This window comes from Neopelma chrysocephalum, unplaced genomic scaffold (genome assembly GCF_003984885.1).
Source record: "Neopelma chrysocephalum unplaced genomic scaffold, ASM398488v2 Primary Assembly neopelma1_97222, whole genome shotgun sequence".
In the NCBI taxonomy this organism is placed as follows: domain Eukaryota; kingdom Metazoa; phylum Chordata; class Aves; order Passeriformes; family Pipridae; genus Neopelma; species Neopelma chrysocephalum.
In genome coordinates this window covers 94712-119281 of record NW_020925863.1, presented here as the reverse complement: position 1 = coordinate 119281, position 24570 = coordinate 94712, and the positions used below count along the sequence as shown (strand labels likewise).

At 40.5% G+C, this 24570-nt stretch overlaps 1 protein-coding gene across 2 annotated transcripts in view; it reads right to left on the bottom strand.

Annotated features, from left to right (window-relative positions):
* CRB1 (crumbs cell polarity complex component 1) overlaps positions 1 to 24570 on the bottom strand; it is a 97211-nt gene that overhangs the window by 50976 nt on the left and 21665 nt on the right. For both annotated transcript variants that reach the window (XM_027671941.1, XM_027671942.1), the window contains exons 2-5: positions 19834 to 20397; positions 13720 to 13915; positions 10511 to 10650; positions 8933 to 9115 (exon numbers count right to left, since the gene is read on the bottom strand). In XM_027671941.1, coding sequence (XP_027527742.1) covers positions 8933 to 9115; positions 10511 to 10650; positions 13720 to 13915; positions 19834 to 20397 — 1083 coding nt within the window. The remainder of the gene's footprint in view (positions 1 to 8932; positions 9116 to 10510; positions 10651 to 13719; positions 13916 to 19833; positions 20398 to 24570) is intronic.

Genomic DNA, 24570 nt, shown 5'->3' with positions numbered 1-24570 from the left:
TCCATGTGGAAGATCCTGCTAATCAAATTGTGTGGTGCAAAAGCTAAAAATTGACTCTAAGAATTTGGATTAGCAAACAGTGTTCATCACAAAGTCTTTGAGGAATAGCATCTTCCAGATCAGGCTCTAATGACAGTGTTGAAATATCAGCTAAAGCTAGAATTTGCTAATGTCTAGCAGATGCTAGACATGGACAGTATTTCGTGCTTCCTCTACTGGCTCACAGGAACAGAGGGGATACAGGGAACTTGGTTCTCAGAACTCTCAGAGCTGTGCTGGTACCAAAACGCTGATAATAGTTAAAAAAAATTGCATATTTTCACATATTAGGGCAGTTTATACTTTTTTAGGAGACTAATGCAAATTGCATTTCACCGAGTAAAGCACTTTACCTAGAGTAAACAGCAATGCCATCCCACTGCTGTGGGTTGTTTGGGGATGTATATATGTGAGAAATGGTATTTCAAAGGCACGTAAAAATCTGCAAGTGTGAAAACAGAGCAGCTAAGCTACATAAAAACTGTAACCCCTACAACAATGAAGTGATGAATGGCATTATGCCCTTTATATTTGATGCTGTAGCAATTTAACAGCAGCCTGCATTCTTTGAGTAAGTTTTCTCTTACATCTTAACTTTTTATTTCAATGTAGGTCAATATTGCTTTCATAATAAATATATACAGGTTTGGCATGCAAACATCGTGCATTTCCCACTGTTACAAGCCATGCAATTGAAATAATTATTTAGTAATGAAGACCAACATAAACTCTCCTTATTAACCAGCATACTCATGGCGTGCTGCAAAGTTTGCAGCAAGGAATGAAGACAAATATTTTATTCCTACCACAAAGCAATCCAGCCAGAAAACTATGCCCTTCAAAATAGAAAAGATGCAAGTTGTGGACCTTTTTAACTAAGGATCACAGAAAGGCTTTCTATAAGCAGAGCAAAAAAGTACTCTGAAGTAGTATTACGTAATTAGTAGCATATATGTATTTATATGTGTATTAACACATATATGTGTGTAAACACACATTTATACATACATGCATGTGGTTCAGAACTACTAGCCCATGTACTATTTCTGACTGAACTCCTCCAGCTTCTCCAATGTCACTCCTGAATTCCTCCATTATGGGAAGGAGAGAGAAGTAATGCCTCTTAAATGTTTGGTTGTATAATTTACTGTATTTCCAATAAACTGGATTTTAATGGGGTTCACAATGGTAACATTATTAAGGCTGGTTTTGAAATCATCTATTGAGCAAAACACTAAACTATTAAATTGGGTCATTTTGTTTATCACTTGACATTTGACCTTAAATATTCCATAAATTAGAATGTATTGAGAAAGTAAAATACGTTAGTCCCATAGCACAGGTCCTCTGTTAGTGTCTACTTGTTAAGCACTTTCTCCAGAGTAGTGAAAGCTGTATGATGTGTAGATTTAAAGAAAGTTCCTTTCTGTTTGGGGAAAAGTTGTGCATCTACTGCAATTTGACTGTAATTCAACCAGAACAATGTAGGTTTACACAAACCAATGCTAAAAAGCATATGCTGTAAAGTAGCTCCTGAGATGGACAATCAAATTCTTTAGAAGACAAGCAAAGTTCTGCTGTCAGTTTTAGTATGTGCAATACCTTTGATTTCACCAGGGTTTGTGACCACACTTTAAAGGCTACTTTCATTAGTGGTTGTCTTTGCCATCAGATGTTGAGCATTGTGTTGGTCTGGGGCAAAACAAGCAAGAAATGAAAAGACCGTAGAGATTCTTCAACAGGGAAAGATTGAACCAAGCAAATTCATAAGCTCAGTCAAGAGGAGAGTATAAATATCTGAGGTATGCCAGTTAAAAAGGCTAGGAAAAGTTTATTCACAGATTAAAGAAAGAAATCAAAAAGGTAAGTAGGCAGTGCCTGAAGAAGGCACCAGAAAGAAAATTCTTACTGGATAGACTAGATTTAACAAGTAGTCAATCATATGATGGAATGACCCACCAGGAATGAGTGAAAGGAAAATAATAGGTACTTGAAAAGCATTATCCTACTGCCAAACAACTGACAACTGCCTTTTTTCTTTGTTTATTTTTAAAAGCATTTTCTGCCAGGTACTGGTCATACAGATTTGTTAAATCTAAGGACATTGTCTGTCTGTGTGTTGCAAGATCTGCGAGCTTATGGATTAAAAGCCATTCATACCCTCCTCCTTCCCTTCAGGGAAAAAAGCTTTTCATGCTAAAAAGTGTTTATGTGCAACACTGTTTAACACAGAGAGATGTGCCAGATTCAAAATATCCACTGCTTGCAGGCTCTGTCAATCACATTGGACTACATTATACAACTTAACATATCCGTGCAACTACAGAAAATAGATCATAGTAATAATGGGTCAGCTGTCAAATTTTAAAGAATAAAACTCTGTACATATTCTGAAAATAATATTGGTAGATGCTTCCTAATGTTTTAATTTCATATATTTCTAACTCAAAAAAACACCCCAAAACATCTGATATTCATGCATTCTTTTGATGCTGAATAATGCACAAGTGAGGGCTGCAATCTCTTTGCATTTCCAGTTGCAACTTGCAACAAGAAGAGGAGAGAGATTTCTCAAGTAATACATATTTATCATTAAACAATATACATAGGTATATCAGGGCTCTAAGTATCATTCTCAGTGTTGCAAATCAGGTTTGGGGGCTAATTCTGTAAAGAGTTATCATAAAAAGCTCGAGAGCTCATTTCCTAATGGTCATGGTTCAGCTTTTACAAAATTTTAACATAGGTTGTCATTACTAGTAAAAATATTCTCCTGTCAAAAGGTTCCCTTGTACAATATGAATAATAGCAACAAGCTGAAATTTTCAACAAAGCTGAATTTTATTTCATTAAAAGGAGTCTTCTGCGTAGTTAGTGCCCATGCCAGGTGCATATTTTGTTTCTAGAATCTGAAACTATTTCAGTCTCTACTTGGAGCACATTAAATAGGGTAACTGGATCTGATAATGATGTACAAATACGTCCTCCATAGGCTGTGAGACTCCACTGTTCATTGAAGTTCCTTATGATCATATTGGACCTTATTCTATATTTTCTGAATCGGGGATAATGCTTACACAAATATTCAGATTTTAGTGAGGCGAAACCCAAGCTGCAGAATATTGTAAATACAAAAATCTCATTAAGTGGTATCAATATCACTTAAAGACACATGCTACTCTTTCCTCAAGTGCCTCCCACTAAGTCAGAATTCTTTAACCAGTGATAAACACTAGGTAACCATACAACTACAGTCAGTGCATTTAAGCAATCACTCTCACAGTCCACTGCCATGTAGGGGGCAAGGTAAGTCATAAGAAGATTAATTTTTGCAAAAAAACCCCCAGCTATTAGGCTTTCATAAAGCGTCTCAAGATATGGACTGTTAAGGAAAGAGCTGTCATGAAAAACACAAGTTAGTCTTAGTTGCTGTGGTGATTTATATAGTGGAAGAATGTAAAAATTACACTTTCTTTCACTAAATGGTATTTCTTACAATTGTTCAAGAGAACCACTACCTGCAGTAGAAATGAAGTTGGAATGCTCCAATGGTTCTCCAATGGTAAGCAATAAAAGAATGGCAAATTCATAAGTTCTTCAAGCTATAGCCTAATTTCAGCGCTGCCCACAATGTTCTGAGTTACGCTGCCTTTGTAGGGCCATTACCATACAGAGTGCATGAATTGTGAACCCAACCTCAGCCTTCCTTCTGGGGACTGTCCAGAGAAAGACTAATCAGACTAACCTTGATCTGGGAGTTAGGCATGTGAGAAATTTTTCGTGCTTATTACAAAGAAAGCAGTTTGATCTCCAGTAAAGGAACAAACAAGAAACTAGTGAGAACGTTGTATTCTTGGGGTCTGAAAGCATTTACCTCTCCCTGGAGCAGACCACAGACCAGGGCTAAAGGATACTTTGTCTTTCAAAGAGAATATTCTGACCATTTCCAGAAATTAAGAAAAAGGGGGAGAAGGAAGAACTCTGTGACAGAAGTAGAGGAGGGGTAAAATGAGAAAGAACCAATTCTGACTGTGTGAACTTCTCCTTACCAGGATGCTACTGATAGAAGAAATGTTAAATGGTATTAGTGGATAGAATCATTAAAAGCTTGTCCAAATGTTCTTTCAAGATCAGAGGCTTTAGAAGAGATGGAAAAAGTACTTTAAAGTGCTAATTGTCTGTTTTGTGTAGGGTTTTTACAGGCAGTAAGTGCCTGCCAGGCCCTGAGGGCATCCTGTGTTGGTACAGCCTTTGACTAGGCTGGCCGTGTAATGCTGGAGCTTCCAGACTGACTGGGAGCAGTGAGAGAAGGTGGTCCTCCTCCTTCCCCTTGTGCTTTTGAACACAGGAGTACATAGAGATCACAGAGGCTGGGACAGAGACAGGGCAGCACTGTAGAAATCTCTCTAGGAAAGCAATAACTTCTTTCCCATGCTCAGAAAATTGCTGCACTTTTTCATATTTTGCTGCATAACTGCCCGATACCACCGAGTTGATTTTGCAAGGGAACATTTCACAGCGGTCTAACAGTGAAAAAGGGATCCTGTACTGACTGTGAATCGAATTTAGGCAGCAAAGATGTATGTTTGCATTCCAAATATAGCCTCTGTGAGGTTCCAGAGGGGTAAGAAGCCCAGAGGAAGAGATCTCTAGACCTAACACTGTTTTTCAGCAATTTCATGTGTGTAGTGTTAGGAATTTCTCCTTAAACCAGCTAACTTTGAATGGGTACTTGATGATAACATTTTCCTTCTTGAAACTTTGGTTATATGGGAATAATAATTAGCTAACAGTACTTCTAGACCTGTTAATTTTGAATTTGAGTGCCTGTCTCGCTTTCAGGAGAAGCCTGAGTCCCACTGAAAAGAGGAGCTGTGCTCTTTAAAGCTTCTTAACTTGAAAATTGTATTTTCTCTCTGTGTCTTCTCCTTTTTTTATCCTCATTCTTTCCTTGAACAGCCTTGTCTTATTCTAAAGTCTCAGAATGAAGAGAAAATAAACTTTTAAACTGTGATGACAGGTCATGAAATAAAATGAATTAACCTGGTTAATGGAGGAATGATTGACTACTGTGGTGTGAGCAGCTGACGGACAGACAAGGAGATAAAGGAAAAAATAAAATTTGGAGTTTGGAGATGAGATCTTTGCTATTCAGCTCCTTGACTTCATTTTTGTAAGTAAGTCACATTGCTTTATATATCTAAGGACAGCAGCTGTGTGATCATTGCAAGGAAGGAGATTAAAAAGAAAGAAAATATAGAATTATTTTTATAATTATAAAAATATATGTATGTATTTTAGGCTTCCCAAGTTAGTGCTAATATGCCCACTATCCTACTCATTACTCATAAATAATATTTATGTCTGTACCATGCTGCGACAGGCCAGGGGAGAGGAGGATGGCTGGCTGAGACAGTCTGCCCTGCCGTCTGCTGGGTGGTCTGCCCATAGCAGCACCTAAAGACATGCAGGGAAATGGAAGCCTGATGTTCTGTGTGCTTCTATGTTTCTGTCACCCTGGCTTCAGTGCAAAATGAGAGTCCAAATGGTTCCATTTTTAGGTACTGGTCCCGTGATGCTCACAGTTCAGTGTCTGGATGGAGATTTTCTTTACTTAGTTGAGTGCTGAGTACTCTCCCATACTGGCCATTTATCTGCCTCATCTTCTGGCTCTGGAAGACAGTTTCTTTCCCCCATGCATATGCCAGGAATTCAATACCCATACGACACCAGTCTGATCATATCATTTTCTCTTGCATTAGTCCAACAGACTGGGAAAAGGGCCAAGGAAATTTAAAAGAGAAAACCAGAAAACAAGACAAGTAAACGAAAAGGCCAAAACCCATTTAGGAATTCATGATGCCAAAGCAAGCAGCAGTGCTAGTGGCACAGCTGGCACACAGCAGATAACGAGACACCAGCAGTGGTAAGGCACTGAGGAGCCAGCACTCGTCTGCATGGCAGCAGGCACCCTGCGACAGTCAGGTCAGTGGGCTCTGCTCCTCTTACCCTTATTCTGCTGATGCAAAACGGATAAGCTTCACCCCTGCCAGCAGCACTGTCCTACCCACCCGGGGACCGGGCACAGGGAGCGGGACCTGCCTGCCTGGCACAATCACTGCTCCTTGGGCTCGGTTCCACACTGAATTGTGTCACTGGGTAGACCTTGCAAGTTCAGAAGCTCTTTAATTTTGACATGGTGTTAAGTTTATTACAACCTGGTGAAATGATTCACTACCAAATCCATAGCTCTGCCTTCCTCCTTTCTCATATATTTTCATGAGCAAAGTGAAAAGTTTAACCTCTCAAATAACAGTCTTTTTAACAAATGTGCAGTGCTAGAGCAATACAATATATCCACAGTATGAAAGGACACAGTTCTAGGGTAACTATTGCCTTCAGCTAGCAGTAACAAATCACAAGACTTTAAATGAAAGCCCAATTTATTAAAAGTACTGTTGTGCTAGGGGCCAGCAGACCAAGGCAATATGAAAAAATCTAGGGCTTGCTACTGCAGAAGTACTTCGACCTCTTGAAATCTGAGTATCCCCAAACCCTTTGATTTAAAAGGGAGCTGCAGAAGTTTAACCCTTCATAGAACTTGTGCAGAAATTTTCTATTTCAGATCTGAATAAGGCATATAACTAATGTCCTCAAAGAGTTTCTAGCCAGGATGAAGTTTCCAGACTGGGATTTTTATTTTTTATTTTGTAAGAATGAAATTGTGCAAATAATTTTATTTGCAGATTTGTTCATTTCAAGACTTTCAGCAGGACTACAGACTATTTTTGAGTCACCTGAACAATCACTATCTGTAAAAAGATGCTGCCAGCTTGGTGGGGAAATATATCATCCTGACATAGGCATGTGTTTAGGCTCCATTATCTCCTGCCCTTAGGTCTAAAACTATAGTCCAAAAGGCAGATATTCTCAGTTTCAAGTTCCATTACACTAATTTGTTTGCAATCTTATCCAGTAAGTTCAAAGACGCTGGTTTGTGCTTGTTACATATTGGCAAATATCCTCAGTTTAATTACACCTTTCCATTGATTTCAATGGCTTTTAGATCAGGCCTTCACAATGCAGGGTAAGTAGATTATTATTTCTGCATATTACCCCCATCAGTGAAGTATGATCATGATGTTGTGTGAATGCTTTACTGAGGAAAGAGTCATAATAAAATGAATGTGATTTATTAAAGTCTCTGTCCTATTGCAATAGGAATCTCAGAGGTTGTATCTAAAGCACGTGCAACTACTCAGGTGTTAAGGCTGGAAAAACTCCTGCCCTACAGCCGCAGAAATGCAGGATTTTTGGTGTTAATGAAGTACACTGATACCCAGATGAAAAGATTTGACCTATTTTCCAGGCAACTGCTAGTTCATCTACATTAGATAAGAACTCATATACTGAGTGGTCCTGATCAGGGACTGACCTGCTACCTTGAATCATACTACTGCTATCAACTGCAATCTTAAATCTTCCTTAATTTTCATTAACACTTGTGGTTTATTTACTATTTGGTTATAATTGGAGAAATTACTTTTCCTGGTCAGAGGCAAACATTTCCAAGTTATCTGGGGGAAAGAGAAGGACCAGAGAGAGATGTGCATTGTTACTGCTACCACAGTGCCCTGTTAAAGATTATGGTCTTCCTGCCTCCAGCTGTCTGGGCACACTGCTTGGTAAGAATAACTATTTTGGGTTTTCTTTCTAATGAAAGTTATATATCTAGCATCCAACAGGTATGTGATTAACTAGACTTACTTAAGGTTTTTTAAAATGTAATTTAATTTGTATGTGAAGTCAGCAGAAATTTCAGGGTCTCCAATACTCTCAGTCATACTTTGAAGGGTCTTGCACTGTGATTGAGGAGCTTATGGATTGAAAAAATTGATTCAAGATTAATAGATTTAAGTACGTTCTTACACTCTTTTTCTCCAGACCAGTTAGAGCCTACCTATATTCACTGGGGAGTAAGAGAACTCCATGTGAATGACACCAGTAGAATCACGACCCAAATCAGGCAAACAAACAAACCAGGTGAGGGCAATTGATAATGAAATAGGAGGATAAAGGATGATGATTAAACAAGGAAATACCTTTCAGGTTGTCTCACAGAGCTTAGAAGTTTTTAAATTAGGACAAGACAGGAGGAAATGAAACTGGAAAGCTGGACATCACTGGAAGGAGGCCAAGAGAAAGAAGTGGCATGTGAAGAGGTAAGGGTGCTTAGGACAGCCTGGAAAACCTTAGTAGAAGCCTCATGTTATGCTCTCTTAGGCAGAACAAAAGCACAACAGCAACACTTAGTGACAGGATAGGGAAGGACAGTTAAGGGGAAGGGCTGGAACAAAAGCAAACAAGTCTCAATGCCACTTTGAAGGAAAATAAAGAGGTAACTCAAAGTGAAAGCTCTGGTCTCCATGTACTTGCTATGTTGGAGGCAGCAGTCATGCAACTCTCAGGAAAGTTTATAAGCTGCTCAGGAGGTGAATAGAACGAGAAATTGACAGCTGGTTAAATGGATCTAGCTGTCAATTATTTTTTTCCTTCAGGAGAAACAAGCGGATGGAGTTGACAATAAAATGCTGCAGCCCTAGAAGTGTACAGTTCAAACCCAACGGGTTTGTGGCTGTGCTGAACAGCACAGGCTGTGGCGAAAGCAAGTTTGAACGCATCTCTTTCAGGATTATGGTCATTTGTAAATTCGACTGTTCATTTGTTTGTTTGATTGTTTGTTTTTTCCTTAAGTACACAGCTGCGCGCGCAAGTGGAGGTTAAACTTGACTTGGGCGGCAGAACGCCCCGACGGCCCGCGCTGCCGGCAGAGGGACCCTGCGCCCCGCGGGACCCGCATCGCGCCGACGGCACCGGCCCGGGGGCACCTTACCGGCGAAGCCCGGCGGACAGCGGCAGATGTAGCCCTCGGCCTGGTCGTAGCGGAAGGCTGGCGGCAGCCCCGGGACGCGCCCGTAGAGCCCGGCCCAGGAGCGCTCCACGCAGTGGCCGCCGGAGAGGCAGGGGTTGCTGCGGCACTCGGCGATGTCCTCCTCGCAGCGCGACCCCGCGTACCCTGCGGAGAGCACCGCGACAGGGCGGTCAGTGGCGTGACACGGTGAGGTTCCGACCCGCCTGCCGTGAGCAGGGACACTTTCCGCTAGACCAGGCTGCTCAGAGCTCCATCCAGCCTGGCCTTAAACACTTCCAGGGACGGGGCATCCACAGGTTCTCTGGGCAACCTGTGCCAGTGCCTCACCACCCTCACAGTAAAGAATTTCTTCCTAATATCTAATCTAAACCTACTCTCTTTCAATTTGAGGCCATTTCCCCTTGTCACTACATGCTCTTACAAATAGTCCCTCTTAATCTTTCTTGTTAGGCTCTCTTCAGGTAGTGGAAGGCTAGATGATCTTTAAGGTCCCTTCCAACCCAAACCATTCTATGATTCTGTGTGCTATTCATCCTTTTCAGACCCCAAAATATACACCAAATCTACACTGTGAATAGTAGCTAAAACGTGGTTTCAGGCTTTGTCATGTGCTAAAAGTTTTCCTCAGTTCCTTGAAGGTGTGAACGTTCCCTCAAGCTCCCTGCCAGGGCTTGGCAGCAGGACATTGCTGTGGCTATTTTGCATTGGGGAGCCGAGCTGTGCTAGGCAGAATTTGTTTGGGTCTTTTTTTGGCAATATGGTGAAGATCTGTGTGAGTAACAAGGCACTGCATTGTGGTGTACGCACACTCTCAGGTTGTGGAAAGGCAGAGGAGGGTAGGAAGTATGAATCATTTAGTGTTTGTAGAGTGTTTCATCTGCAGTTTGAAGTGCTACAAGGCTCCCCAAATTTTGGAAAATGTCAATGGTTCTGCCTAATTTTTCCTTTTCTATTGCACCAAGAACCGCGTAGTCCAACAACACTGAGGCATTTACTTCCCACAGTGCTGTCTGTGTTCCTGCATCCTCAGTAAGGTCACGGGCATTAAGCTCCTACAGCGACTTCTTGTAGTTAGTCCATGTGCTGAAAGAGTTGTGTAGTCTCTCCAGAGAGCAGGGTCTGTATCCCCACTGTGGGTGTGGGGGCCAGTTTGCAAACAGCTGGATACACAAGCCCTCCGGTAGAGAACACAGCCTTGTGGGTCTCACCCCTCACTACCAGACAGAAGGGCTTGCACTGGTGCCGTGAAGGAGACCAGTTTACCAGCATACATCTAGTTTAATTTAATACATCTAGTTTAATTTTTGTTCATACACAGACAGTGTTTTGCATTCGCAAATGAGATTTTAGACTGGTTTAAAGGTTGTCTGAATGAAGACTAAAGAAAGGGTCAGCTGCAGCTGTGATGTATGTATCACACAGGTTGAAGGATTAAGTAGCTGGGAGGTGGATCCCAGCTTTGACTGATGTCCTGTCTTGACTCCACAATACCAGTGCTTTTGGTTTTGCCCAGATCTGCTGTGAGAACTTGGAGCTTACCTGGCCAACAGTGGCATGTGTAATTGTCAGCATTGTCCTCACAAGTGGCGTTGTTGTAGCAAGGTTGTGACCAACATAAGGGAACGAGGGTCTCGCAGTGCAGCCCCATAAATCCAGTACTGGTACAGTTGCAGCTGTACCTGCAACACAGAATGCAATGTTCCCTCAAACTGGAATTCAAGAGATCTGGGCTTTGTTCCCAAACCTGCACAGGCTTCTTGTGCAGCCTTTGCTAGCAGCTTACAGGGTTGAGTCCAGGCTCGAGACCACCATCTTGTGTTTTAGGAGAAACCACAGAAATTGGGAACCAACAATGAGCTTTTTCCTGAAGTATGTGATTTTGTCTGGGGACAAAGAACTGCTTGTGAATTCAAATTGGTTTTGACAGATCATTTCTTCCAAGAAATATGGATCTTTCTTTTTTTCTTCCTTTTAAAAAATTTTTTGGGGAAAAAAGTTTGTATCTTTTAGAAGTTATAACATTAACATTATTCACAAAATTAAAAGGGAGGAGGTAGTAAGTGTGTTAGCATCCCTTGCTCTTGGACTGGTACAAATTGAATTGGCAGAAAAAAAAGGGAATTTCTGTTCCTTAACTAAGTAATATTTTTCCTTTCATGAAAAACGGCCTTTTATTTTTAGGTTAGAAAAAATGTCAATTGCTTGCTTAGTTTCAATAATAACAGTAATAGGAGTTCTCTTTTCATAGCAATGTTACTACAACAAAAGTAAACAAACTAGTATATATAGAAATTAACAACATGCAGGTAATCAGTAATGTCTGGGGGGTTTTGTTTGTGGGTTTTTTTTACGTGAGCTGAGTATTATAGAATGTATCATTCTGTCCTTTGATGATCAAGTGTAAAGTCAACATGTACATGTCATACGAGAAGACAGGCTTTTGCAAGGTACATGTTAACTGTGCATGCTTGCATGATCTTGGTCTAAAAATAACTACCAGAAACAAAAAATTATTCTTGTATTTTCTTTTACACGATACACCATTATTACACAATTGAAATCATGGGGAATCTTGCTGAATGAGAATTTCTCTGCTAAATATCTAAGTCTTAGTCTTGGAGTAAATATATGGAGAGAAAGTGAAATTGTTGAACATAAGGTAACATCAGAGATCAACTGGCTCCTGCAGCCTAATGGACCGAAAAGTGTAAACTTTTTATTACACCATTTAGGGTGTACATAAGCAGAAACTTCTGGCAGGCCAGTTTATTACTCGTGTATGGATTATTCTTAAATCAAAATCAGAGATTACTTAGACCAGGTGGCACTTGAATTTAGGATATAAAAAGTAATGAGGAAGATGTGAATCAGAAAAAGAATTTTCATTCTGAAGGATGTTCTCAAACTAGAAGTCACTCTCTTCTGCTGTGTTTTTCGCATACTTCTTCCATGTACCTTCAGTTTGGTGCTGCTCAGATTTGTGGTGAAAGGTTTTTTTCTGCCTGTGCTCATGCTACGTTTTCACTTTGGTTCAGTCATGGAGCAGTGAAGTATAAATCCACAACTCACTTCATAATGTGCAGTTGAGTTTAAATAAGAAATGTGCACTTACATGAAAGTGCTTTTTTAAGAGATGAGTTCTACTTTGTTGCATTCATGAAACCTCACTGGAAGATCAGTCTGAAATTTGGGAGAGAATCTGGTTTGGTGTTTATATGTACATCTTTTTGTACTAAATCCATTGCCTTGCACATTTCTGTGAGAGCTGGTGGCAGACACAGAAGCCTCAGCTGTACTACAGATTAGTCAGAAAAGGAAAACTACTATTTAAAGACTAAAATTCTTCATTTACCCCAAAAACACAAAAAAGGAAGAAAATTGCTGAACACCTGTCTGTTGTGAACTGCTTTGTTGTCCATCCCTTTTCATCACAGAACAAATATGGCAAGAGCTCCAATCATTCTCCAGATACCCTGTAGTATTACAAGCCAATTAAAATTGCTTTTACATGTGCCTCGGCTTTAAAAGGAGAAAAATGAACAGGATCAGATCTGGCCCGAGCGAGCATCCCAGTTGCTCACCTCGTGTGTGTATCCTCAAAAGGCTTACAGGTTACACAGTGGGTCTGCTGTGAGCTACTCAGCTACAAGGTGACCTCCCTCTCCCTGCTGTCATGCTTTAGCTACACTGGGAAATAATAAATTGCTTTGTCCTGCTCAGAGCCATTCAGCACTGCTGAAAAGGAGCTCCACAAGGTTGGTGCCATGTCACCACACTGTACAAAAGCTCATTCCCAGAATTCCCCCTTTATGTGAGGCAAACATGCCTTCTGCTGGTGTGACTTTTGGACTGATTTTGGGGGCACTAAAATCTTCAAAACTGCTTTATAAAAACTGGAAAATACACAATAAAGGACAAATCTTATTCTGGCAAGAGGAGCACCTGCATGAATACACTCGGGAACTTTCAGACTGAGCTTATATACATATGCGTTTTCAGTGTGGACATGTCATGCTGAGTCAGCAAAGCCAGTATTGGTGAGTGAATGCCAGAGCTCTGGCTGCCTGGGCTGCAGTGGGACCTCTGCAGAGGGCTAGTAACAGTAGGTGGAGAAGCTCACTTTTCTATTTTCTGTTGCCTTGCATTCTCTTTTTTTTTTTTTATTTCTTTGCCCATACACTGCAGGCTATTTTCAACAATAGCTGTTGTCCTACATGCCTGTAAAGTTCCTGACATATTTTCTAATGATATCTATCACTATGGTTACTATTATTACAGTTTTTCTCTGCCTCTCTTTTCTAATGCTTCTGTCTGTTTTGTGTGGGCAGCTGCTGTTGGCAAATTCAGTTTTATACAACCTCACATCTTTCTTGAAAACTAAAGTCTGATAAGCGTTAGAAACAGAATTCATCCCTAAATGACAATCCTCAGGGGCAGACCTCTAAATGATAATCCTCAGGAGCAAGCAAACAGCACGTTGTGAATTTTTAAAGTACAAATATAAAAAATGTACTTTTTGGTCAGTCTTTGCCATAAATATTTTGTTGCCCTATTGGCTCTGACAGCAGACTCGCATTCTTTAATCCTTTTCAAATTTAAAGTGAAATTAGCGCAGGATCAAGGAGCGAAATCCGCAATTTGAGGCGAAACAAGCGCCCTGGCAGTGCAGGCTCCCCCAGCATTCCCACCCACAAGTGCAGGAGCTGACAGCACCTCACGTCGGTGTTACCCAGGGGTTGCAGACGTACCCGTTGGCACCATCCGTGCACTGTCCCCCGTGGAGGCAGGGCCAGCTGGCGCACTCGTCGATGTTGGTTTCGCAGAGCTCTCCCAGGAACCCCGGGGGGCAGGAGCAGGAGAAGCTCCCCAGGGAATCGTGGCAGGTCGCATCGTTCAGGCATGGCTGTGACGAGCACTCATCTATTTCCAGCTCACAATTTGTACCTTCAAAAGCAAAGAAAATAAGCAAACCCCAGAGCTGGGAGAGAGTTTTGGAGATCTCAGCAAGGACTGCTTGAAGAACAGTAGTCACATAATTTTTTTCTTTTTTTTTTTTAAGAAATTACCTATTTTTAAAAGGGGTTTCCTCCTCAATGCGCTTTGAAAGACTGTTTTTTTCAAGGCTAAGGAGAATATACAAAAGAACAAGCCAGCTGCTATCACAAAAATCAGTAGAAAACCCACTTTTTACGGTAGCTTGAACAAGGAAACAGGACGAGTTAATTTTCAGTTTATTCAAACCACTACTGTCGCTATTTACACAATACAGAAGTGACTAGTAATTTATTGATCTCATAAGAGTCCATTTAAAGCTGTACAGTTAATTGAATTCATTGGGAAGTGGCTTGTTTAGCTGTGGTTTATTGCTTTTTCCCTTTTTTTAAGATTTAGCAATGTGTAAATAAATGGGTCTATGGTGCAATGTTTGCAACAGGTCAGAATCTTGGAGCTGCTCTTCAGAGGTAATTGATGTAACTAAGTCAGTTCTAATATGAGTTTATCTCTATTTTTGATATTTGACGGGTTAAATATATACTCCCTTTTCTTACCTCTAGTGCAGTTCAAGAGACAATAGGAAAATTTCATGACTACTGCCATGCAGCTGCTGCTTTGACTATTTCAGAGGTCTGTCTGCTTATGCACTTATTTAGTGTTTTGAGCAATAGAGTAATATTTGTAAATATCTGCTAAGTCAATTTGTTTTAGCAGGTACAATATCAACCACAAAACAGATGCAAGGTGACAAATTATAACGAAGAAATTGCTTTGAAGTGGACTTGCATATCTTTTATTTGGCTTACAAAGTAGCATAGTATTGTAAATTGTAAAAATAGTTTGCAGGGGAATTTCCTACTTGAAAGAAAAACTGCAGCCCTGAGAATGGGTCCCTTTTTTTATTTATTTTTTTTTGTAAGGGTGAAGTTTTCAGTACAAGATGATGGGGTAGACTTTCAAAAGTCCCAGACATTTGATGATGGGTATTACCCTAGCAATTTATTTAGGAGCTCACTTCTAATTCTTTCTTTATGCTGTTTTCGCCAGCTCTCTGCTGGTATGAAATTTGTACATTGTTACTCAGAGCATCTTTCTTATAACACTGAGGTTGATAATATTGAGCACTATTACTTCATTACTAATTTATTTTGATGTTTTTGAATTCAGAATATTTGTTTAAAGGGAAAAAATATCTGTACAATGGATATTGCCTGGAAATATCTTAAAATGCCAAAGCAAAATTTGCTGATGTTGACTAACAGTTATTTTTCATTGCATTTAAACATTAATGTGCAAGTTCAGCTTTTCAGTAGTTAAGAAATATCACTGCTGTAATTTTAGAGAATATATTTTTCCAGTTCCTTGAGACCACATAGGGAACACTGGAAGGAGGGAAGTTGCCAGTCCTGTGCCCCCAGTTTAAGGTTCACTGATCGTCCAACCACTACTTTCAGCGGGAGCCTGCCGCGAGACCACAGCACAGGAACGCTCTCTTACGGCTTTATGGTAATGTACATTACATCCAGATATAGCAAGCAGTCCCTCTGTGGTCATTGCCCTGTGAATTCACTGCAATTATAAACAATGTGTTTGCAGAAGTGTGTCTAGTGACCGTAAATCTGCCAGAGCTTGTTAACAGCTTACTGCGAACACTAAAAATCATGTGACAAAACAAGCACTGTTCGACTGATCCTCAGCTCAGCCAAATTTAAAACTACAGGCCTGAGAACAGCCTGACAATTAACATGAGAACATAGCGTTGCTGTTTTGGTTCACGTCTTTAATCTATCAAGCCCAGTAACCTGCCTTCGGCAATGTTGCCTCAGAAGAAAACTTCTCTGTGTATAATGTGTCCAGCCAATGTGATGTGCCATGCAAATGGGGGGGATTCCTTCCCAGCCTCTGCTGAATTGGCTGTCAGGCTTTCTTATATGTGTAGAAGAGAGATGAAAAGATTAGATCTGCATTTTCACCTCAGTCTAACGTTCTGTCATAAATATGCTGTAAGCCAAATATCATATGCCAGAGAGGAAGGAGTGCGCCAGCGAGCCCTGCCACAGCTATTGCACAGGGCTGCACCATCATGAGCTAAGGCACCCCATCCTAGGGCAGGTAAAGCCTCTCAGCGGGTACTGAATCACACAAGCAGTTTGAATTAAAAAACTGTGAAGGTTCTTAGAAGTCATATTCATAAGTTTTTCAGTTTCTTTGAAGAACTAAGATGATTTCTTACACTGCTTGCTTTTCCAATGAGTCCTACTGTGTGTTTCTTTGTACAGCCCCAGTCAATAAAAAGTAAAAGCAGGTGGGGATAAAGGACACACAGCCAATGTTTTCAAACTTTGATACCTATAGATACAGTGTAAAAACACCTTCTGGTCAAAGATAGGAGGGACTTGCAGGCTCAGTGTAGTTCCAGGAGGACCTGCGCATTCTTAATATGGCTGGAAATTGGTAAGCAGGTCACCCTTTCTGCTCTCCAGAACTGTAGTGCTGTGCTCATGCACAGCAGATGCAGAGGGCTGTCCCAAAATTCCTCAGTCTGTATAAAGTTATCTTGCATGTCATCAACCGGATGGAGAGTGTAACATAACTATTTTTGAAGGGACAGGAAGAGAGTTACATAAAAAATTGGACAGGGGGAAGAAATTAGTTTCTTGGAGCAAGGCTTGTCCTTGCTTGCATGCAGGTCTGTGCTAAGGACCCACACCTGTGAGCATGCACAGGTGTAAATTGTTACAGGTTTTACGCGGCACTATGCAGACAAAATTGGAGGAGAAGAGCAAGGCTAAATCCAGTGAAAGATTTTGGTCCTGTGGCGTTATGAGCTGCAACAAGCATACCCTGGATGTGTGTGCCCACTGCTAATCTTTAGTTTGAAACCCTTGGACATGTGGCAAATACCACTGGACTCCTCTCATGTCACAACCTTACGCTTGAGAATCTCAGCAGAGCTGATAACCTGGGCTGAATCCCCTGCTCAGGCTGGCTGGGACACAAGGTGCGGAGTGCTGGTTTGAAACTGAAAAGCTGAAGAAGGAAACAGGCTTTTCACTTTGCTGGCAATGGCTGTTGGATAGACCATATTGTTTGCTATTGATACCCACAACAATATGGACATGAGCTTGTTGGGAACTGAGACCTGTACTTGAGGTACTTCATCCAGTGGTAGAGGCTGCTGTACCTCTGCTTGCCTTTAAATGCCTAAGACTTATTTATGATGCATCTATTCTTAATATTTGCATGGCATATACATTATTGATGAGAATACTGAATGAGAACTTAGAGACCTATTAGGAATAATTTCTTCATATTCCACAGACTTCATCCCAGAGGCGGTCACATCATAGTAAAAGATATTGCCAAAAGAACAAATCTAGCTCACCGCACATATTTTGTCTGCCACTGAAATACTTTCTCCTGCTGCTATCTGAGGCTGAGACTGGGTTGTGAAGCAGCCATGCACTCCTGTTAGTTCACACTGAAATGTTCACTGGCAGTGGAGGATTGGCTTCAGGAAGGTAATTAATGTACCTAGCTGTGGGTAATAACAGGCTCTTACACCATGCTCTGTTGGGGTGAATTAAAAGCAAGTGCAATTAGTGCAATGGGGGAAAAAATGCAACTGATTAAGGTAGCCAGCAAAACTTCAACAAACCAATTGAGCTTCATTATTTAACAGCTGCGTGGCACATGTCTTGTAAATAATTTCACACGTGCAGAACATTATCATAGAAACTGCAGATTTCATGCTAAATTTTCCAATCTTTGGCTCTTGGTGCATTCTAACCTCTTCCATTTGTGTAAGAATTATGTGTGACATTTCTCAGCTACTTTAAGAAGTGCTGCAGCATACCAATCATACAAAACAGCAGTCACAGGCCGTGAAACTAGTAGCAATTGCAGCCAGTAACTCATGGATTTGGTTAACATTGATGCTATAGAATAACTGTATGTTCTCTACCTGCAAATCAAGAGATATAACCTTTTTTACATCTTAGGGAAATGAGATGAGGCTGGATGACTTCCCACAGTAATTCATGGTGTCAGGCCAGGATAATAATGGTTGGCAAGATCCCCTGACAGAGTAAATGAGGGGTTTTATTACCAGTGGGGACGCGTTGGGGCTTTCATCCAGTAATCCCTCTGGCTTGTGCATTTAGCACAACTCACAGCAAGGTGCAAAAAAACAACAAAAAAGAATGCTTCTGATAAACCATTTTGTTAAGTACCTTTTAAAGTGGATATTTTACTGCTGGAGGAATGGTTTGCTCTCCTCTATAGAATTACCATGATTGTGTCTTTGCTACTGGAAATGTTGAAGCTGTATGTCAAAAGACTGCAGCCTCTTCTGCTGTGCATTTTGGACCTCTTCTCCTTCCTTGGTTCTCTACTCGTTTCTTAACTCTGCTTGTGCAGAGTGTGGAGTGTTTGGTGACATTGCTTGATTTTTGGTGAGAGTGGTGAGCATCAGCCAGGGAAACAGCAGAATTTCATGATGAAAGTGGAGCGACTCCAGCAGAGTGACTTTCCTCCAGCAGTTTGTGTTGACCTAAATTTTCATTTATTTTTGTTTGGGTTTTACTATTTCATTGTGTTTTCTCTTTCTTTGTCTCTAAGGTGTATATTTTGCCTCTTTCAGACCGAGTTTCTGGACTATGGATCCAGGCCTGGACCCCACTAACAGCGCCAGTTAAACAAATACAGTTTCCTGAATACAACAGGAGGTCTGGGCCGAGTCTGATCATTGCAGAGTAACCATGCTGGTTGTTAATAGGTTTTTCCTTCCTTATGCTCTTCGGCTTTCCCCCAGTTGTGTAGTTTTCTCCTCAGCTGGCCTGGGCTCCGACACCCGCTGGCAGCAGCGGGGTGGCAGGAAGGTAACAAGCTTCCTTCAAATAACATTCTCCATGCTCATAAGGGATATTAACTGAGGGTTGGCTTCCAACGAGTGCTGTGTCAGACACAGGAAGGCTGCTTTTTACCTCTGACTTCCCCTCCTGCACAGGGATTTGGGGATGGAGCTGTAAACCACATCTCTTATTTCTTATTCATTTGAATCACTTGAAGCCATAGATGTTTTTTCGTCCTCTTTTTGCTGTATGACTTTTTTTTTCTTTGCTTACCTGACTGGCAATCTATCACTAAAATGCCTCCCCTTTTCTCCTTTTAATGATTCAGTGTGCTACCTCTCACAGTCCTACCCCTGAATACAGCTTTGAAATCTGAAGGGAGCCGTCTTCTGACAAGAATTATATGCTTTCCAGTAGAGGAAGTAGGGATGAAAAATCACACCAGTACCTTAAAAATGGAGCTACATAAAATAGGATGATCAAAAAAATGGGCAGTTTGGGAACATAACACTTTCTTTTCTATGTAACTTACATAATATTCTAGTTGCAAATGAGTCCTTTGTTTCTGAGAAGGGCAGAGGAGAGGAAGTAAATGTGAAACATTTAGGTTTAAGAGTACAGTTTTTCTTATTAGATCTAATTTTTAACCCTGTCAAATATAGCTTTTGATCCCCAGACAAAAACTACATATAGCATTCTGAAGACCTGCATTTTGAGAATGTTTCTTTTAAAAGGAAAGTTCGTCTACCCCTGTGACATAGCTTGATGTTCACAAAACTGCTGTGTAGATGTTGGTAAATAATGAGATTTCTTTAATCCTTCCTTTTCTGATATCAGTAGTTCACAGCAATATAGTAATCCATAAGGTACTAACAGCCATTGGTGCTGAGGCTGCAGGCAAGGTGGTAATGCAGTTATGGCTAAATAAATGTGTGGTTGAGGGAGTTGAACTTGGAACACAAATTATAATGGTTCTATACAGTGCAAAGGTAAAGTTGTTTTAATAGTGCTTACCTGTGAACCCAAGCAGACAGATGCAGTCATAGTGTCCTATCTGGTTAAGACATGTTGCCCCATTCAGGCAGGGATCTGAGACACATTCGTTCACTTCCAGGTCACAGTGCTTGCCTTGGTAGCCTGGGACACAGTAGCAGGAATATTCATCGACCCCGTCCCTGCACACTGCTCCGTTGTGGCATGGTTCGGAAATGCATTCATCCAAATCCATCTCGCAGAGTGTTCCTGTGTATCCTGCACTACACAGGCAGGTGGGCCCAGTCAGGCTGTTTTGGCAGGTGCCTCCATGCTCACAAGGATTTGTGTCACATGCGCTGTCAGGGGTTTCACAGGGGCACTCGCAGGTAAAGCTGAGGTTTCCAGCAGAGCCTAAACAGGTCGTGTTTTGGAGACAGGGGTTTGAGAAGCAAGGACTGGAGGTTTTATTACAGAGTTCCTCCACACTGTCCACTGATGCTTCTGCACAATGGCAAGGGTCGTCTTTACGACCAGTAATGCACGTAGAGTTCTTTTGGCAAGAGTCTGACAGGCACCTGGAATCATTCCTCATGCAAAGTGACTCTAGAAAGGAAAAGCAAAAAAGCAATGGGAGTAACCAAGAGTAAAGGAAGTGTAGTTCTTAACACAACTGTGCTTCAAAACCAGCATCTCCAATTGTTGGCTGTTGAGATGCATTAGTGGACTAATAAATGTAAAATGAAAACAATTATGAAAATTGAGTAGATTGTAATTTCCTGTTCTCGCCTCTTCCAACAGCCATGGTCTGGAGTGTCAGGATTTCTTAGCACTATGAATATAGTTGCAACAATATTGGTAGCTGTCAACCGATATCCAACAATATGGAATGCATTTATATTTAAGACTTTTTTTTTTTTTTTTACTAGAGAAAGGAGTTGAACCCCTTTTTTCAGTTCCATACCACTTTGAATACTTTTGTGGTTGAAGTTTTTTTGTATTAGATTTCACAAAGCTAAATTATTCAGCTGCAGTTACAGCTCAAGTAAGCAATTCAAGCCATCATGCACTTTGATTCTGATTTCCTGATTCTAAATAGTAATTTGACAGATGTGCAGCATTTCCACCACAAAGAATCTCCCAAACACCTGAGATGCAAAATAGCCCTCTGAGAGCCTTCCAACCTCTGAGGCTGGAAGGACTCGATTAACATGGTGTAAACATGTTCCTTACCCTCTGGGAATTGAGCTCCTGGCAGTAATTAAAAGCCACTTGGATTTTAGCATTGCTGCTGTAAAGGCTGTCAATAGCAAAAGCTACTTCTCACTTCTCAGTCAAGGAGGGGTGAGTTGTTACCAGCATTGTTCAGAACCCACCACTGACATACGCTGAAGGAGCTGTATCTTGGCCAAGACTCCATGAAATAAAGCTGAACCTTCCTTTCTGAGAGAAGATAGCAATTCAGAAGGGAAAGACTTGTGAGCTGGAGAATGAAAGTTGCATTAAACAATCTATATGACAGTCCTGTAAACATCCTTTTTTCTTTGTTCAGTTTATGCTTTTATTCCAGAGTCTTGTTTGGATATATGAAGGGTATGTGTATTCTACAGCAGTGACTTGAAAACAAATGGCAAAGCAGTGTATATTTATGCAAACAAGGTGTTGTGGATGAGCTGAACTTAGAGAAATTCGGACCCACCTATCATCAGTCTTTCAATTCTTCTCAGTTCTTGAACTGAGATTCAGGAGAGTGGACACAAAAGAGATGGAGATGGGCCACTGAAAGAGAAGTGGTGAGTAGAGATGCTTATCAATAACTGGAGCTAGACCAGTGCTGATAAAGCCCTGGGACAGATCCCTAGCTGGAAAAGTGATAGACATGGGTTGGTCACCTGAGGATAGCAAAAAAACAAACACTGAGGACTGTCAGAGAATACAAACTGGCTGGGGAGGGTGTGTTTTTATAATGTGTATTTTAATATTATATATACATATAAATATAATTTAATCTGTTTTTTTCTAGGAGGTGGGAGTGGAGAAAGAAAGTGTCAGAAGGCTTTACTAGCTGAGGAAAGACTGCTTATGTAGATAAGACACCAAGGTAATAAATGGAAAGGTTTGAAAAGTTATCTGTGCATCACTGTTGTACTTTCTGACTTGAGATGTACACAGGAGCAACAGTGCCTCTGAGAATTAAAAGCAGCAGTCTGAATGAACTTGATGTTCATGAATAGGTACATTTACAACAACTAACTGATACTTATTTGAACAAGCAGAATAAGGATTATGTAGTAACATTGATAGTAACAATGACACCATGATTTAAAACAAGCAGTGGTTTTAAGGATTACATAGGAACAGTTTCTTGATTGTTTCTTTTGAGATGTTGCATCTATAGGTAAAATGTGAGAAAAATTTTTGTTTGAGATATTTTGAGCTGTTGTCAAGCTCATATATACCAGAGATGCAGAGGAGAAATTTCTAGAAAAATTATGGTCTTTGCTTGGTAAAGATTGTCTTTATTCAGTGCAGGCTATAATAGATCTGATTAAGAAAGGATGCTAAACATTGATTTGCAGGAGGAGAACTGGAGCATTACCTTATGTTCTTCAAAGGAAAACAGGACAGAAATAGTACTTCTGATTTAGCCTGCTCTTAAAATGACCATCCCCAAGCCTGTTAACAATCAGTTTTGCACTGGGAGCAGGTATTTCATCCTAATGAGGTGTCAGTTGTATTTCCTCCAGGTCTGACTGAATGCAAAATTCAAGACATTCGTTATGATGTACTGACCTGCACCACAATCAGCAGTAACATTGTCTCCTCTCCTCCTCAGCACGCCCTCATGCATGTTCTGATGTCCTGGTTTGCATAATTTTGTATATTACCCATGCATATAGTTTATTTTCTTTAGCCTGGATAATACAGAGCTTACTGTAATCTATTAATTACAGTTAAAAGGAGCAAAACTGTGGTCCTTAGGAAGTTCTGCACCTCGCATTTTCCTTGGGATTTCACAACTTTAGAGAGCTTTCCTTTCAGTCTGTGTAGCTACTTAAAATTCATTAAAATATATGTTTGAGGAAACATTGCAAATTTGAAGAAATTAACTATGATTAAGTTATAATGTTGTTTATTACTGTACTGCGTAAGTTACAAGAGGTGAGGTCAATCATTCGAGTGCTTCTTACGTAGGACCACTGTGACATGAGAAGCAATTTAGTTAATTATTACTGCTTTTCCGGAGATAATTTGCATGCAACAGCTCAGTTTGTTATAATGACTGTGTGTGAGAGAGCATGAAGCATTTGCCAGTTTGCAGTTTTGATAGCAACATGCTAGCTGTGAGCACTGGTTAAAAAGCTTCATAGCTCTGTGAGGCAGTAATAGTGGATGGAAAATGAGAGAAGAGGACAGACAGCCCTAAAAGCACTGTCTATTTGTAGTGAAGGCAACCAATTTGTCTCTGAGGTGATACCACTATGGGAAAAAACATGAAACAGAAAACCTTTCCTGTTTTTTTTTTAAAAAACAGTATCTTAATTTCAACTCCTTTGGCTTTTATAAAACAAATTTCTTATGCAGAAATTGCCAACAGACAATTCAATAAAGTATCTCTAGAGGATACTTTTATCTGATTTGTACTACAAGTTTACAGTGAAGCAATAATAATTTTGGAGTTCTGTCTTCATTTTAAAGCACTGTGCATGGTTTTTATTGTTTGTATAGCTTTTGAGGAACACAGGAGTTATGAAGGTCTTAGCAGAGATGTAACCACTGTTGAGTTTTAGCTTATTTGTGGTTTAAAGGTTGGGACTAAGAGTTTTTGTTAGGGGTGCTGTTTTGTCTCAGCAGCAAAATTGCATCACGAAAAGGTGATCATCAAAAGGTATGCAGTTATCATACCTCAGTTATGAGGTATGGAGTTCACCAGGACATTTCCATGACATTTTTTAAAAAAAAATCGTATTACTGAATGATGTGAGTGCTTCAGATAATCGTTGGATCCTGGACTGCTAGTTAAAACCCCAGTTTCCACCTCTTACACTACCTTCCTTCCTGCCCTAGTTTCTCTGCTGCTCTGGAGTCATATGGAAGGGCGGATTTGGGAACCTATTGAGCTACTGAGGGCTGTGTGGAAATGAGAGAGGAAGAAGAGTGCAGAAGGTGGAAGCTCCCACATGCTCTGTGATGCATTGTGATGATGCAAAGTCTGGCTTAGTTTAAGTGGAGGCCTAAAGAATATTCTCTACTCCATTTGCAGAAAGAGCTCCAAAGGGTCAGAAATGTTTCAGTGTTTTGGGGAGCTTGATTTTTGGCAAGGTTGCAGCAGGATAACCAGGAAAGGCCTCATGCTCCCCCTCTGATATGTAGAGGAGTTGTTTTTGTTCTTAAGCAATTAAGGTCACTTCAGTAGTGACTTGTTCTGACAGTCTTAAAACTTGTATGTAACATTAGAATAATGGAAACAAAATGCTGATCACTTTGAATTTACACTGACTGACACTTGAGGTAATTATCAGTCTCTTTATAAACATTGGTACATTAATCTAATTATGAGAGGATTTAGTGTCAAGCATTTTGCCCCATGGTTAAATCCTTGTGATGCAGATGAGATGGTTGGCAGTGAAATTCTTTGCAGTAAAGCTTGCCATCTACTGGCACATCACCTGTACTACCAGAAACAGGGCACTACCTGCAGCTTTACAAGAGCTGGCACAAACGACTAAATATAACAAATGCCAAGAAAAAGACAGCATTTTTTTTTCCCCTCTTGGA